This window comes from Misgurnus anguillicaudatus, chromosome 21 (genome assembly GCF_027580225.2).
Source record: "Misgurnus anguillicaudatus chromosome 21, ASM2758022v2, whole genome shotgun sequence".
Lineage (NCBI taxonomy): Eukaryota > Metazoa > Chordata > Actinopteri > Cypriniformes > Cobitidae > Misgurnus > Misgurnus anguillicaudatus.
The window spans coordinates 46,872,286-46,889,993 of NC_073357.2; the positions used below are offsets into that span (position 1 = coordinate 46,872,286).

Consider the following 17,708-nt stretch of genomic DNA (forward strand, 5'->3'; position numbering starts at 1 on the left):
ACAGCTTTTACAGATTTCAGCGCAATTCTAAAAAGCATCCGGTGTCATTTTTGTTGTGATTTTAGCTCCATCTGCTGGTCAGTACTGTTCATACATTGTGCATGTACATTTGTATTGATCTGATATTTTATTTAATAATTCATATTTCAAACATACATTTTATTTTCCTATTTAAACTTGATGATGCCAAGGACCCTCAAAATATGATCCTTTGTGTAGGAACTAGAGCTGGGCATAGATTAGATTAATCTCATACAAAATAAAAGTATTTTTTGCATATCATATGAGTTTGTGCTGTGTGTAATTATATATGTATATATAAATACACACACATTCATGTATGTATTTAAGAAACACTTCCATGTGTGTGTGTGTGTGTATATATATATATATATATATATATATATTCTAAATTACATATAAATAAGAAAACAATATTTAAATAAAACATTTCTTCTATATATATGCATGTGTGTGTGTTTAAATAAACATAATATTTACACACATCACAAACTCATTTATTATGAAAAAAATACTTTTATTTTGTATGAGATTAATCTAGATTAATCTATGCCCAGCCCTAAAAGGAACCCTTTCATAAAACATATCCATCCATTATATAAAAATAATAAAATGTGTTTTAAATATAGTACGTGTGATATTATAAAGACAGCATCCATAGTTAAATAATTTGCTAAACTCAATCCAACAATACAGTAATGTTGGATGTTTAGACCTGAAGAGAAACATTTTCAATTCAAATTTAATTGCACTTTAACAACTTTAACAATACGTCTTGTTTCATAGATTGTTTCATGTTTTCATAGCAGATGAATCGAAAGAGCACTGCCTTACAAACCCCAGTGAGCGAAATAAAGGCCACTGTAGTGAGAAAAACACCAGAAAAAAAACGCAAACAATTCTGTACAGTATGTGACAAGAACTGAGAGATAAACATGTAAAAAACAAATGTTGAATATACATTGACTGTCACTGATCTCACAATGTTGCCTGGTAGTCATGTCACTCTGGTTTTCTCTGTTCTGAATCTGTTGATTCTCTGAGCAGTAGCTCTTTGGCGAGATCTGGCCTCCCTGCATGCGTCAGACACTGCGCCAGCATGGAGCATTTTGGAAAGGAGGAGGGAAGGCCCCGCCTCCATGCTGTCAGAATATGAAAAGCTTGTTGTGAGAGGTTATGGGGTGCACGGAGGCGAGCAATCTGGACAGCCGAGCGTCGGAGACGGAGAGACACGACAAGAAGCCCTGCATCATTCTCAGTTAACTCATCACAGAGCCATGATAAGAGCTCATCTGAGAGAGAGTCTGAAAGAAAAGACATACAGTCACCATACAGTTTATTATAGGCAAATGCAAAAAAGGTGAAATTGCAAGCCCCTTCTTAGGGTTCACATGGGGGCCTTTGGGTGCAAAATGCATATGCATGTGTGTGTGTCTGAGTATAATATGACAAATCATGCATTACCTGAATGTCTGTACTGCATTACTTTTGCACTCACAGGTCGAAAAACTGTTCTTGCACCCTAAGTAATAATAAACAAGCAATGGTGACACACTTATCATCACAAATCCTGCAACAAAATTGAATGGTAAATAAAAACACTTGTAACTCGTCAAACATGTAAACCTAGTGAAAGTGAAACCAATCTACATTTTTCAGAATTTGTATTTAGTTTACCTTGGGCAGAGTAAGTGGCAATCGACATACTGGATCTTCTAAAGGGCAGTCTTTAGATAAAGCTGCTGCATCACCATTCCAGACCAGATGACCTCTGGTGACCCTGAACAAACTGGCTACACCTTTGTAGTGAGGAGAGCTGTAGTTGCCAAATGGATCAACTTCTTTTAATCTCAAATAAAGTTGTTTTTTTCTTTGGTTGTGGAATGTGATTACGTGAGAATCTGTTCCCTGGTTATCTACAGTATATATGCACACAAAGATAAACAAGTAAAAGTGAAAGTGACATGTTTGTCAAGTATGAAACACATACTCGAAATGTGACCTCTGCGTTTAACCCATCCCAGTGAGTAGTGAACACACGGAGAAGTACAGACGTACCATTGCAAGTTATGTTCCCACTGAACTTAAGAAGCAACTGTTCTCCTTCCCTCATGTGGATTTCAGATGAGGGCTCTGATAGCCCACAGTAAGCCAGTCCCTGAAGTTCAGACAGCTCCCAGCTGAGGTCTCTGCTTGGCAGGGTGGCCACGACCACGCTGCTTGGGTCCAGAGGATCTTGATGGAGTAATATGGTGACCGAGAAGATCTTTACAGCTTCTTCCAATTCTTCAACTAAGGAGGCCGCGACGGACAATTTCATAGAGGATTGAACGCGAAGGACTATTAACCTGAAAGACGTATTTGAAAAAACAACATTTTAACTTTTTGTATATCATAAATGATATTATCCCATTTCATTCTGTACCTGTCATAGTTCTCTGTTAGTTCAAAAGAGACCAGGCCGTTCTGCAAGTTCCTCACATTGACTTTATCCAGAACCTTCCAATGGTTCTCCATCCAACCCAGCACAGTCATCTGTTCCCTACAGTCTTTAGGAGACTTAACTGAAGCACTATCAACCCTGCATCAGACAAAATACGTTGTTAGTGCATTTGCATACAAACCCAAAGATGTGAAATGTTTGTATAATGTACCTAATCCGCTGATGGGACAGAGTGCCTGATACAAGAACAGGTCGCTCAAAATCTTCTCCAGATCTCCTCTTGTCAGAATTTGGGGGACAGGGCAAAATAAATGTCAAAGGTCGTCTAAGTTTAAGGGTTGATGGCTGGTTTAAGTAAAGTAAAGGGGTTGAGGCGAGCACAGCATGGTAGGAATCATCTTTGGATTTTAGAGATGATAAAACAGCAGCATCCACTGGTTGAACCTTATGAGATGAAAAGTAAGGCTTATTTTTGCATTTACAAGCACTGCAGTACATTACACCATTTATCACAGCCAATTATTTACTGAGCACTTTATAATTTATATTTTATAGTTTTGACTCTAAACACTCAAAATTTGATTTATTAATTTGGACTGAAAAGTGATTGAAAAACGAATCGAACATAAGAACATGCCTATTTTAGTGCTGGGCAAAGATTAATCGCGATTAATCGCATACAAAAATAAAAGTGATTTGTAACATAATATACAAGTGTGTTCTGTGTGTAATTATGATGTATGTATAAATACACACACAGTTATGTATGTATTTAAGAAACATTTACAAGTGTATATAAATGTATTTATATTTTTATATATTATTATTATATACATAAAAATATATATATATATATACCCATTAATCGCAATTAATCTTTGCCCAGCACTACATTAATATAATTTTTTAAAATTGTTTATTTTATTATTTAATTAAATTTAACCTTCCATTTTTTCATTTTTGAATAGAAAAATATATTTCTTTTAAAGCCACAATTTGTAGATTTTCACCAATAGAGGTCACTATTACACAATAACAAAGCTGAAGCTTTATGGGTGGTTCTCATTATGCTACGTCCTACTGTACATCCTAAGACCTGGAAACCGATCGAGCTTCGCCATCTTATGGGACATCTCAATTCTTTAATTGCACCGAGAGGAGGCGAGAAACGAGGAGTGAGGCTTCCTGAGGAGTTATGAGTGTGAATACACAAGTGTATCCTATGCGGAAATGTTTTATCAACTAAACCTGAGGCACGTAAATCTCATCTCCCTTCACATTGTCACGTCTTTAAACACACATAAATGTTTGTATTAATCATTAAATTATTGTAAATGTAGACTCGTTTTAGATAATATATTTTATATTCATGTATAGGGCACCAATCTATATAAATGATTAGTGGGATTGACACATATATTAACTTTACATCCGTTTTACATCACAGTCTTTACTTTAATGTAAGGCTACAACTTGTGCATTTAACATTATTTTTATTGTTTAATATTTTTGGTTTTTAATGCACTTGATAATTTGATAATAGAAAATGAATTTATACAGATAGTGAAAAATGAGGATATGCCATTTCACATAATGCTTTGTCTCCTCCGTCCTCGCGTCTTTCCTCTATACATCCTAGGATGGAGCTAAGACACAAGGAAAGGAAATAAGGATGCAAAAATAAGAATTAAGAAGCACCCTATTCCCACACGGTTCAAGGGCTGCTTTGGACATTCTATTACAAAAATCTTACATATTGTGGCTTTAATTGTAAAGTATATATCCATCATTGTAGTAGCCTTTTGGCGGTTTTACCTTTTCATGCTGATGATAAAATAAGATAAAAAAAAAAATGTAACTACAAGTATCTTTATTGAACAAAAAGCAGAAATTTACCATGACTTGAGCAAAAACAGGCGTGGTAAAAGACCCAGGTAAGTAGTCGAGGCATATCCTAGAGTCCACACTGAGTTTAAGAGATAGTCCTGACTTGGGGATTGTAAAAGTCTCCGTTCTCAGACGGGAAAGAACCGCGAACACACCCAGAGAGTACACGCGTATTACTGCATATGAACCCTATGGGGATACAGTGCCATCATACATTAAAACATAAGCATATCCATTTCATACAAGCTACTATGATGATGATTAAACCTTGAGTTAAACTTTAAGGAGCGGTTTCCCGGACAGGGATTAGACTAAAATAAATGTAAGAGGTGTTCAAACTGAAAACAACTTGCACTGACATATCTTAAAATACATCAGTGCCCTTTCTTTTGCCTCAAAATGCACGCCAGTAATGTTTTTGTAAGGCATGTTTGTAAAAACTCCCTAAATTTCCTAATTAAACTAAGGCCTAGTCCTGGTTTAAGATAATCCCGGTCCAGGAAACCACCCCTAGACGTGTATGTTACATGTTACACGTTACACTAAAGGGTTAAAGTTTGTTAGATGCATATTGCAAATATCCTATACTCTGCTATACAGTAAGACCTTAAAGGTGCAGTGTGTAAATTTTAGCAGCATCTAGTGGTGAGGTTGCGAATTGCAACCAAAGGCTCAGTCCACTGCTCACCCCTCGCTTTTGAAACACATGGAGAAGCTATGGTAGCCGCCACCGGACAAACATGTCATCATCGGAGACAACTTAGTAAAAAAATTTGGGCTTCTGTAGAAACAAGGTGGCACAAAATGGTGACTTCTATGTAAGGGGACCCTCGGTGTATGTAGATAAAAACGTCTCATTTTAAGGTAATAAACACATAACGTGAAAGGTCTTTATACACCCCTGATTATATAGTTTTGTATATTATTTTGCATTTCTGTCAAAAGATCTTTCTAAAAATTACACACTGCACATTTAACAGCAGAAAAACTACAGAATTGTAAATGCACTTTATTACAAACCCTTTGCCCTCCATAGAAACCCTCAGTAGATGTAGGGGTGACATAGCTAACTCTTCGCTCCAGGTCTACTACTTTTACTGTGATCTCTCTGTAGTTGCCACGGTAACTTGCTTGGAATGGCACAGCTACAGTGAGTGGGAAGGGACATTTGATGTTGCTGGTGTTTTCTATGCGGATAACACTGCTGACCAGCTCCTCGGATCCTGACACCATGAGAGAACTCAAACCATCAACCACCTTGCAAGTCATGACGTCTGCAACCTCCGGTGGAGTAGTTATATAACAGACGTGAGGAGAGTCTGAGGATCTGTCATCTGATTGGTCTTCAAGTCTGGTACCAGAAAAAAAGGCTTATTATGGGGCATGACTATATCATTTTAGGCCCAGATTCAGTCGAGCTATATTTAAGATTGAAACGACCACATAGTTCTCTTTAAAGAGGAAGTGGTTATAGTTGGACAAAGAACAGCATCATTAGCCGGAAATATCAGCACCCTTATACAGTACTTGTATATGCCCATAACTGATTACAAAACTGAGCACCTTTGAGTACACCGATATAGACTTACCCAACAGTGACTAATTCTTGCTTCCTTTCACTCTCCTCTCCTCTACTTTCATCATTTATTTTCTTCTCGTAATCAGATGCCATAGTTTCACACGGTAAGTCATCTCCAGTTTGCTCATCCCCAGTATGTAGAAAAGGTGACATCTCATCCCTCGTTTTTTCCATGCACACAGCACTGTTAGTCATTTGATCCAATGCAGGACCATTTAAAAGCTGCACATTTGTAAGTTGCAGATTCTGATGCGTGCTTTGCTCCAGCTGAACACTGATATCACATAATCCAGTTTTGGTCTGCTCTGTTGTATCCAGAGGTTCATTCTCTCCCCATTTGTTTTGGGTATTTAAGCTCCCATCATTTACTTCAGGAAGAAATGCAATACCAGTGTCAAGCCTCCTGCACATTACATGGAGCTGCCTCATAATAATGTGGACATCTTCCAGTACATTAAGAATGACATCAGTCACCTTGTCTTGGAAAAAATGGGCACCGGCAGCATCTAAAAATACACAATATACATGCTTTTTTCCAAAATATTTACTATGCATTCAATCAATACATATTTCCTATATCAGGATACGTGTTTCCTAGAATCTAACCTATGGGATACCACTTTAGACTATATACTAGTTTTAGGCTAAATCTTGAAGTTTCCATACACCATACACCATGCAAATACTTGCCAATGCAGGAGTCGTGCACAGTCTCCTAAACCTTTTTTATATAAAAAAAAAAACTTTTCATGAAGCACCTACCCACATTTGTTGCTGCCACCTGAGATTCTCCGTTCGGGAGAGCGCATGCCAAATCCGAGCACATCCTATGTTCTGTGAGAGTATTTGCTGTGCCGCAAAGTACCTCTCTCAGCACGTACACTCTCTGGGTGTGAAGCACACAAAACTTCCTAAGAGAAAGAAAAAGCTTGGCATAAATCCCAGCTGAATCTCTATTCTCATTAAAGATTCGGTCAGGTCCTGTTTCTTCTTCAGCTTCATGTTGTTGTAAAATTTCTCTGAGTTCCTGGGCTGTTGCTTGTAAAAGGTTTAAGAGATCATTCTCTTGGGAGAATTGTAGTTGGGCAGCTTCCTCCACCATACTTTTCAAGACTGAGAGCTTTGGGTCAGAAACCGAGGATTTGATTATTACAAAAATTAACAAGTATCAGAAACTATTTTGCTGTTCTTCTCTATTCCTTCTTCCTGTGGTGTGACAATTTTAGCCAAACTGTTGTCTTTGTACAACCCATCAGTATTTGTCACCCAAGGCCTGTAAAGTAGGGTCGTCATGGCAAATTCAAGGCGTGACTTAACACAAAAGCCTCCCTTAGAGATGGAGGACCATAAAGAAGAGTAATGTGCACAACTGTGAATGGCCATTATAATCTTGTAGCCTACTACAAATACTGTTGTGGCAAAAATACGAGACGCCCCCTCAGAAATTCATTTGCATTTTTTTAAGGTGGGATTGTGTTTACAAACACCATGTATTGTTAGATTACAGTATACATATACACACTTGTATTGTTACATATTAACTTTGCATTATAGTATTGAAAAATGTATATGATAAAATGTACCTGTATGGAACTGGCATTATTTTTCCTGTCAAAAATGACTGCCAAGTACGTTAAGGTATCTATTACGTCTTTAAGCTTAAGAAATAAGTCTTATAATGAACATCTAATACTGAAGATGCATGCACACAATCACAATTATGTCATTTCCCCCCTCAAAAATAATACCAGGGTTTATGAAAGTTTTGTATTTTCATGTAATGGCTTTTCACATCAAATCAGAGATGAATAAGTGCCATTTGTTTATCTCAAGATCCACACCAGTATTACTTATTTGTAAGGTTTGATTGTAAAAACAACTTAAATGTCCTAAAATAACTAAATAACCCCTGTCCTGGAAACTGCCCCTACATCTTGTAACCACAGAAACGGAAGCACCTATTTGAGGATTTAGCACCATCACGTGGTTAAACGACTGTATACATTTTTACGTTGAACTAATGTAGTAAAGTAAACGAATGATTCAGGGATCGTCGTACCCTGTGACCCTTTAATGTAAAAAAAACTTCCTTCAATTGCATGTGGTAACAATAGTACTAAATTAATTGTGTTGACAAAAAATTTGGCTATTTTTCCGTCCATTGTAAATGTTAGGATTTAGCGCCGCCCTGTGGTCAAATAACAGCATCGTCCACATATAGCAAGCTCTCATGCCAGGTCCCAAAACTTTCAAAAAGATAAGTACTCACATATTCTCTACAATATTTTTTTAAGGTTTTGTGTAATCTGAACAACAATTTATCCTAAACACACGTGAATTAACCAGTAGTGTTGTTTTATGCACGGTTGTTGGTATTTCTTAACACATTCCTGGAGAGCAATCAAGTTGAAACATGCGGGAGATAGAGATTTTATTTCTTACTATTTCAGTTTTAATTTTGCATTATTCTTTTACTTTTATTTGCACTATTTGTATGCAGTCCAGTTGCAAATGCAAATAAATCACACTTCAATTAAAAAAATTGACAGAGAGAGAAAGAGAGAGAAAGAGAGAGAGAGAGAGAGAGAGAGAGAGAGAGAGAGAGAGAGAGAGAGAGAGATAATCGGTTGGTGTAAAGTTACTAGTACGTGTAAAAAGAGAGAGGACATCATATCTGCCAATATTACCTCCCAAAGTCCAAACTTCTGTCATTCATGTTTTTTAATTTATCTTGAATTTATTTTTTTGCATGGTAACTTTGGACAGATGTCGTTATGTCCCCAGTACAGGGTGGTTCATGTGCGGTGGGTTTAGCCGGGTGAATGTGACACACAGGGCGGGCAGGTGCGATGGGTTGGCCCGGATGATGCGGGAAGGAAGGCGTGGAGAGCAGCGCGCCGAGGCTCGAAAGGCGGACCGGCCGTCTTTGGTGGAAGTTGCGGTATGACTGCTCAAGTTTACTACAGTAAGAGTTACGTAGTTTACGTGTTGTCATACAGTTAGAACGACAGCGCGAAGCCTTGTCTTAACCAGGAGGGTGGTTGTGGTGGTCACCGTCTGAGGTATGTTTTGAGAAAGCAGGCTCTTTATGTCCTTTTTAAACGGTTGCTTTGCTTGTTCTTAGGTGAACTTTAGCTTAGTGCGTCTTTGCACTCTCTTCAGTGAACGAGCACTACTGTGCTGCTGATGCCGTTACTTCTATCACTTTCCCGAAGATTGACTCGGGTTTTTGACGTACTATTAGTTGGCGAAGCTTGTTAACACCTAATAACTAGGTTACAGTGACTAGATTTATATTCAGACACTCCTTGTGTAAATACTCAAACCATCTCTGGTTTCTCTGGACTAGAGTTCAATGACCATTATAAAACGTTCATACATTCACTTCAATAGGCAATTACTTATTCTTATGTGCCATGGTGAAGTTTGTATCGAGTTATGTTTCAAGTTAAGGTTTAGTTAAGAGCGTAATATAGATTGTAAGGGTTGTGTTTTAATAGCTGGACTTTGATCTTTAGTGGTTGATGTTAGAACACGAAAGAGAAATGTCTGGCATGCATGACTCACCCTTGTGAAAAATAACCATGCTTTTACTATGGCAAACTGTGGTATTTGTAGAAAAACCATAGTAACCACAAATTGACCTATGTAGTTTATTTGTAGATATGGTAATACAATTGGTAATCAATCCGCCATTTATCCATCATGGGCTAACTTACTAAACTTTTACTTTAGTAAAACGTTTCCTAAGGGCAATGTATGTGCATTATACCACTGTAAGGAAGGTATATGTCCTTGCACACGCTTAAGCACGTTTTTTGTAGTCATTCTACATACTTTAATCTTATTGGTTTACTGTGGGTGGTGTCAGGCACGGGCCTGCACGTTTATGCTTGTTATCGAGCCTAATGATGGCTGTGCAACAGGCAGTGACAGAATGACATTAATACAGATCCGCATAATGTAATCTAACTATTCTTTTTGCACCGTTGGTACTCTGCTATCCAAGGAACGATGTGCCCATGTCTGAACTGGTAAAGCACGAATGCATGTCCTTGCATGTTTAGGGGTTGTGAAAGCGTTGGTGGTTTGTACCAAAAGCTTTGTTGATTTAATACTGTAGCTATTTTTTGCACACAGATTTTCAAATGCAAATAATTTGCCAAACAATTGTGAACGTAGTACGTTCACAATTGTTTGGCAAATTATTTGCGTTTGAAAATCTGTGTGCAAAAAATAGCTACAGTATTAAATCAACAAAGCTACGTAGCCACCTTTGTTTAGTGAATAATGTGCAGAATGACCTGGGGTTCTTTTAGCAAATGTTATCTAACAGATTAGGCATTATGTACTGTTATATAGGTACTTGTGATAACATTTGTTTATACCTGTGGCTGTGACATTTAGATATAAAGAACTTCAAATCACACAAATTACACTATTAGCAGCTAAAGCTCTTTTCACACACATATTATTGGAAATACATGAAAAATGTTCCCGGGATTTGTCCGGGGATTGTTTAAAGGACAAGTTCGGTAATTTACACTTAAAGCCCTGTTTTCTGATTGTTTATGATGAAATAGAACGGTTTTGACTGAAATTTGGACATATGATGCTGGCCCGAGAATTTTCGGTTTCTGTTGTATTACACCACCACCTCTACAATGGCTGTATAGGTGCACTGGAACAATCCTTTTTAAAATGCATTAAACTTTCATTTACAAAGACGTGAAACTCACCAAGTGGTCAGGGGTGTTCACTGATATGCTCACACAAAAACCGCTGCAAAAGACGCATTCCAACAGGTGTTTTAGCATTCGTTGTAAACTTGTGGACCTATTTTTTTCAAACGTCTCACACCCGTATATTCTTCCTTTGAGAGCTTGTATAATAGACACTCAAGCCCAGTTGGTGGTGATAATCCACCTTTGCCAATTGCAAGAATACAAACAAAGTTCCCGGCACGGAGTAATACCGTACCTCACAGCACATCTAATACAAGTCATGGAGTTGGACAAAAACTACGAATAAAACCTGTTGGAAAGCGTCTTTTGCAGCGATTTTTGTGTGAGCTTATCAGTGAACACCCCTGGCCACTCGGTGGGTTTCGCGTCTTTGTAAACGAAAATTCTCGGGCCAGCATCATATGTCAAAATTTCAGTCAAAAACGTTCTATTTCATCACAAACAATCTTAAAAAGTGGCTTTAAGTGTAAAATAACGAACTTGTCCTTTAAATTTGGTTCATTTATACGGCTAATGATTTTCTCGAATCTGCGTAAAAAATGGCAATATTACTTTGTCTCCATTAGGAGCAATCCAGGAATCAATTCAAGGATGTGTTTGCGTGTCCACAGAAGGCATTCTGGCCTTTTTTTTGGCAATTTGTGAAATGGATTTAAGACTAAATCTCATTTAGTTTAGAAATCAGTACATTGTCCGGGTAAGCACCATTTTCAAAACTATCACATTCCTAAAACTGTACCAGTGTCAGCATAAATGTACAATGTAGAGTAGACTCATGCACTTTCAGTTCATTTTTATACCCTTATAGCCATCAGGTCACAGCATATATCTATTTTGCTGTGTGTTGTGTTTGTTTGCATGTATGTGGCACAGTTTTTATATCAATGTTGTCTGTATTTCATGTATAGGTAGACTGATTAATCGGTTTTGCTGATTAATCTGCACCGATAATTCATTGGTGGAACAATCGGCCATCAGCAAAAAAATCTGTGCCGATGGTTTTTGCCGAGTGTGTCCGTTGCTTCATATAATTATTTGCTGAATAGATGCTGCATTAGCAGAGAAACAACAGCAGGAAGTTTGTCGTCAAGGCTGACAGGACAATAATATAAGTAGTACCTCAAACATTTACACAAAAATACATTATTATTATTATAATAATGTTTTATGTTGACCACACATATAATATACATTTATGTCATTTGAATTTTACCTGTGGGAGTATTTCACAGAAGTATTTACTTTAATACTTATTATTATAAATTATTTCATTTAGCACCTTTTTATGGTTCAGTACTGTTTTTTATAACTTTTCAGCACTGTGTTTCAATTTTAGTTTTATGTTTGTTTATTTATTCAGTATCCATTTAAAAAAACGTTCGATTAATCGGTTATCATGGCAAGCAGGGACCAACTTAGTTATCCACTATCGGTCGACATCTAATTTCATGTAATTCTGCTTGTAATTACCAGCATCAGATAACAAATTTTTGAAAATTTTATCAGACTTAGTAAAACAGCAAATGTTATCTGTAGCAAATAACCTCCATTTCATGTGTGTTTATTATGATTGCTGGAATGCCAGGTATCGTGTGTCCACTAACATACAGTTGCAGAAATAGCCTTTCTAACTATGCAGTGATGTTTTAGCTGGAATGGAAATATACACAGTGAATAAACCATCCCACGCTGTTTGTGGTGAGGACTTTCTTAGCTTCTCTAAAACTTGACTAGTCACAATTACACCTTGCTTTTTCATCTCTAAAGTTCCTTATTTGACAATTAAACTGTATGTCATTTAATTTGCTTCAGTTGAATGGCCTTAAAGACGATGATGGTTGGTAATTTTCATTTGTTTTCGAAGATGCAAGAGGTTGCGTTTAATAGGTCCAGTGTGTTGACTTTTGGTCAAAAGAAGAAGTCATTTATAGAAAAAGGGAAGCAGAGACCGCTAAAGATGTACTGAAAAAGCTTTTAACGTTCACTGAAGTAGATATTTACAGAACTAGTAAAGTATTTAAACTTTATATAATAATCGTATATACATTAATAAAGCATGTTTCAGGTGGTTAAAATATTAGTTGGAGTTTAATAATAAATTAATTATTTTTACCATTTATTTCTAAAACCAAAAATGTATGACCTATACACTTTATACTGTACCTGTAAGAGTTTCTTTGACTTGTAGGTCAAATGTTTCCCACAGATTTGATCATTTACCAAGTATGCCATGTAAAGCGGTTAATAACCATACACAACAAAACACTGTAAATCCTCTGCAGATAAAAAAAGTGAAAGCCAGAAACACTCTTGGTTTCACTTTTTTATCTGCAAGAGAATTGATTAGGAATAAAGACTGGCCTGGAGTTGACTTATATCAGGATGTGATTGAATCAAGAGGATTGTGAGTATTTGAATTAGGAAACATGGAGATATAGTCTTTGAGAAGTTTGCATGATTTACGAGTCAAGTACTATTTGAATTTAAGTGCCTATGCAAGTAAAATGTCATTTTGTTTTTGCATTTCATCTACATAATAGGGCTGCATAACAGCTAACCGCACCTAATCGTTTGCAGAATAAAAGTGTTTGTTTACATCATATATGTGTGTGAATTGTGTATAATAATTATGTATATATAAATACACACACATGCATGTATAATTTTAGGAAAAAAATATGTGTATATATTAAGTATTCATATTTATATGAGATATAAATATCAAAAAGTATATACACATAAACAATATTTCTTAAATATATACTTCCATGTCTGTGTATTTATATATACATAATTATTATACACAATACACACACATATATGATGTAAACAAAAACTTTTATTCTGCAAACGATTAGTTGCGATTAGTTGTTATGCAGTCCTACTACATAATAGTGCAAGAGGAAAGCTGTGTTGCTTTGTAGTTGGTCTTGGTATCACATACGTGTTTTAACTGTAGCACATGTGCGCTAAAAGCATCGAGCCATGCTTATTAACATTTTAGTGTTTTAACTGTTTTAAATGATTTAAATATTTTATATTAATATGGACTGGCTTATTTACAAATGTTTTACTGTAAGCATCACATTTTTCTCACAAACTTCATATTTTGGGATTAGTTACTGATGGTAGTATTGGTGTGTGGGTAATGCAGGTTGAAATTCTGCTTGTGTCATTTTCCGATCCCAAAATAATTATTATTTTAATGTGTATAATATGATGTGTAATTCTGCACCGGCGTGGACTCTTGTCCCTTATATAATTTTGGTGCATAAATCCATTCAGTTACCTTATACATAAAACCATAATTCATAAAATAAAATCTTATGGTCATTTTATTTAAAATAAAATTCAATTTTGTGTGTGCGAATTGTCGTTTTATGTCAAATATGATGTGGACATTTGAGGAAGAGAGCTGTGTTTTTGTTTAAGTGTAATAATTTGGTTTTGGCACTGGCAACCACACATCGTGAAGCTTCATCACATAGACAAGTTTCTCAATTTTCAGCATAAAATAACTTTTAAACTGAAAATAGCTAAACGCAGTTATGATCATTTACAATTTGGTTATGAAGGAAAATGACAGCAGCATAGTAAAACTAAAGAGACTACCTGAAATGTGCTGGTTTGATGAATTATGAGGGCGAGTTAATTTGATATGTACAATGTTGAACAGAACTTCAAGTCATTTGTCATGCCACTGCTCCTGTCAACTTAAATACATTTGCACTATTGTTCAGTCTAAATCTCGCTGTTCTGGATTCGGATCTTTATGTCAATCACATGACTTTCATAACAGCCGAAACGTTTTTTTTTAATCCCAATGCAGAAATATTTTTTATTACACTTGATTGAAGTGTTTTTATGTGCATATATTGGGTGAATTTAGATCCACTTTGATAGGTTTTAATATTGAGGTGAATGCCAGTGTGTGCTTTATTCATCCTATTGTAAAGATAAGTATTCATCATCATAGTTTCTTTTCCCCAGGGTGTGTTCTCACTTCCTTTCATCTCTACCTGCCTCAAAGTATCCTTGTGATCCAATGCCAGTCTTTCCTCAATACCACAGACTTTGTGACCACTGAAGACCTCTCTTTCTCATCTTCTATGGAGTCTAACCAGGAGATTACTCAGTGGTTATCCAGTCTGCATCTGCTCCAATATGCCTCCAGCTTCACCCGGGCCGGCTACTATTCCCTAAAGGACCTCAGAGGCCTAACTGAGGAGAAGCTCCTTGAGATTGATCAAATCCCTACAGGACATCGGCGAAGGATCTTAAGCAGCCTGGAGACCGTGATGGTCGAGGAAGGTGGAGTTGAAGTACCAGTGAGAAGAAAGCCAATCCCAAGGCCTAGACAAGTGTTTCCCAAAGATGGCCATAGAGGAACATCTTGTCTCCATCCTCAGGGCATTGACAAGGAAACTACGAGGACTATCGATCAAGCGCCTTCCACCAGCTCTAGCTCCGGTTCCAATGAATCATTGGAGAACAGCTCAGAAGAGCCCTCCTTCTATGTAGATGATCCTAATGAGATTGAGTTTCAGGGAGAAATGGTGGATAATGAAATATATGAGCAATGCCCTGTAGGTATTATGGAACGCTCTAACCCAAGAGGAACACGTTCATTTAAACTGCGACATAGGCCTGTACCAGAGATACCTGAAAATACCTTCATACCTCCTTATGATTGGTAAGTTAATATGCAAATAGCTATTTTTTTGTGTGATGTGTCAAGTTGTGAGTACTGTAGGCTATATACAGAACAGACAGAAATACTTGGCAACTCCTCAATTAAATGTCTTGTATTTATATTACATTTACATGTATGCTTCACACAGTGTCTGATGTTGCCTTTTAGCCGCGATTGTGATTATAGTATAGCGCAACATAACATACTTTATTAAACCTCAAGTGTATCATTTAAGCACTGCTAATGTCGATACAGCTAAGCGGCTCTGATGCGCCATTTCATTAGAGATTCTAAAAGCCAACAGTTAAGCTGTACATTTTATCATTAAGTGCATTTCCTGGGTAATTGAACATGTGACCTTGCTTTGCTAGCACCATGCACATCATTTGAGCTACAGGAACACATTACCTCTATTAGTACTAGGAATAATCTATGCATCAATGGTCAGTGCTTGTGCAAGCTGTGCAAGCATTCAAGTGTCATTATGAGGTTGTGTGTGTTTTGTTAAGACTTCATTTTTTAAATTCTTGATTAAATATAACTTTATATAATAGAACTGGATTCTGGAAACAAATTGACAAAATCTTCTTAAAATGTGTGTGCAGGACTGTGGCAGTAAACAACAATACTGACCATCCAACAAGGCCTGAGGGTGCCACCTGCCCCATAAACATTCAGAAAGGTAATATGAACTTTTTGTTAATATTTTAAATATTTTATATTGTGCAACTTCTTTACTCCATTAAAGGTGGAGTGTGTAAATTTTAGCGGGTTGTAGTGGTAAGATTGCGAATTGCAACCAACAACTCGTACTCAATTTTAAAACGCATATAGTAGCCGCCACAGGACAAACATGTCGTCAACTGGGACAACATAGGGACGAAATGCGCTCTGTAGAACAGTTTGTCCATTTAAGCTGCATAGCAGTGACTAGCAGTAGTAGAGCGACGCAATCTCATTAATTTCAATGGAAGCTTGGCGACTTCTGGCAACACAAGCAACAGTGACCGTTGGCGACTGGACGGGGCACGTCAAAGTTAAGAAATGTTTAGCTTTATGCAAATTATGTGCGACTTTCGGGAGCGACTACCAATGAGAATGAAGCAGTGGAGTTCACGTCATCTATCTCTAGTCATTTACTGAAGTGGACGGTACTCATTTGTTTATGACAACCAGATTTACAAACGCCTCTTTTGAAAGACACGAGCGACACACAGTGACAAAGTGGTACCCACGGTGTATGTAGATCAAAACAGTTTATTCAAGATAATAAAAAGAATACATTTCATTATGTAAGGTCTTAAAGGAACACGGGAATTTAGCTTAGTCACCGTATCCCCCAGAGTTAGATAAGTCCATAAATACCTTTTTCATCCCCGTGCATGCCGTAACTCGGTCTGACGCACGTCACGCACCCACCGCTAGCTTAGCTTGGCACAAAGACTGGAAATAAATGGCTCCAGCTAGCATACTGCTCCCTATAAGTGACAAAATAACTTTTTTAACAATTATGTCTTCTTCCTGTTTGTTCTAAAATTATGATGTTTACATACTTAATAAATATAGGGCACACCCGCACACACACTGGATGTAAAGTGTTATTAATATATAAACAGGCCTTTTTAATTTGTATGTAAACATAATACTTTTATAATAGTTTTAAAACAAACATGTAGGCTATAAATATAAGGAAAAAAATTATAGAAAACAGGAAAATGATGAAATACTTAATAAACATTATTATACAGAATACATTATAGTATTGCTTTTATATGTACTTTTTATTTATCTAAAAAATAAATGTAATGTGATTAAAATGCTATAAGAAACATAACACTTAAGGGAAATATACTTCGACAAACCACCGGATCCATAACAATCACGGTTTAATGCTAAAACACTTCTCACCGCTACTGCGGAGCCTTCACTTTCTGCAACCAGTTTGGCTCCGCCCACAAAAAAAGTCACCTCTGTTTGCAAACACGAAAGTGGTCTATACAAATCACAACATATAAAAGAAAATGTTTGCATCATTTTGTAACTTATTGGGAGCAGTGTGCTACCTGGAGCCATTTACTTTCAGTCTTTGTGCTAAGCTAAGCTAGCGGGGGGTGCGTCAGACAGATTTACGGCACCCACGGGGATGAAAAAGGTATGTATGGACTTATCTAACTCTGGGGGATACGGTGAATTCCCAAAATATGGGCGTGTTCCTTTTAAGACACTTATAATATAGTTATTTACAGTATTGTGCAAAAGTCTGGGGCTTATTTTCAATCTACTTTATTAAGATACAAACAGAAACTACAGGAAATATGTTCAAAAAAATTTAAAAATTAA

The 17,708-nt window shown here is 36.7% G+C and overlaps 2 protein-coding genes across 3 annotated transcripts in view; one reads left to right on the forward strand and one right to left on the reverse strand.

The window, feature by feature from the left end:
- Positions 1-527: 527 nt before the first annotated feature.
- On the reverse strand, positions 528-7,219 carry dthd1 (death domain containing 1). The gene is made up of 10 exons (XM_055211139.2): positions 6,693-7,219; positions 5,941-6,436; positions 5,372-5,702; positions 4,361-4,540; positions 2,676-2,908; positions 2,447-2,602; positions 2,080-2,369; positions 1,699-1,937; positions 1,486-1,543; positions 528-1,325 (listed from the first exon to the last, which is right to left on the reverse strand). The coding sequence occupies exons 1-10, from the start codon at positions 7,030-7,032 to the stop codon at positions 1,024-1,026; spliced, it is 2,625 nt and encodes an 874-aa protein (XP_055067114.2). The 5' UTR covers positions 7,033-7,219; the 3' UTR covers positions 528-1,023.
- A 1,462-nt stretch (positions 7,220-8,681) lies between these two features.
- Positions 8,682-17,708, forward strand: part of arap2 (ArfGAP with RhoGAP domain, ankyrin repeat and PH domain 2) — a 109,835-nt gene continuing 100,808 nt past the window's right edge. Inside the window, exons 1-3 of one of the 2 annotated variants that reach the window (XM_055211108.2) lie at positions 8,682-8,992; positions 14,666-15,368; positions 15,974-16,050. In XM_055211108.2, the coding sequence (XP_055067083.2) occupies positions 14,785-15,368; positions 15,974-16,050 (661 nt within the window). In that variant the 5' untranslated portion in view covers positions 8,682-8,992; positions 14,666-14,784. The remainder of the gene's footprint in view (positions 8,993-14,665; positions 15,369-15,973; positions 16,051-17,708) is intronic. The other variant, XM_055211119.2, reaches the window with a different exon arrangement.

What these genes read in the sequence shown, in the direction of transcription:
- dthd1 (XM_055211139.2), bottom strand. Translation starts at nt 7,032, where the DNA reads ATGGTGGAGGAAGCTGCCCAACTACAATTCTCCCAAGAGAATGATCTC. An exon ending in CTGTCCCATCAGCGGATTAG is followed by an intron (nt 2,603 to 2,675) that starts GTACATTATACA and finishes TGTCTGATGCAG; the next exon opens with GGTTGATAGTGCTTCAGTTA. An exon ending in AATGCAGTACAGACATTCAG is followed by an intron (nt 1,326 to 1,485) that starts GTAATGCATGAT and finishes CTTTTCTTTCAG; the next exon opens with ACTCTCTCTCAGATGAGCTC.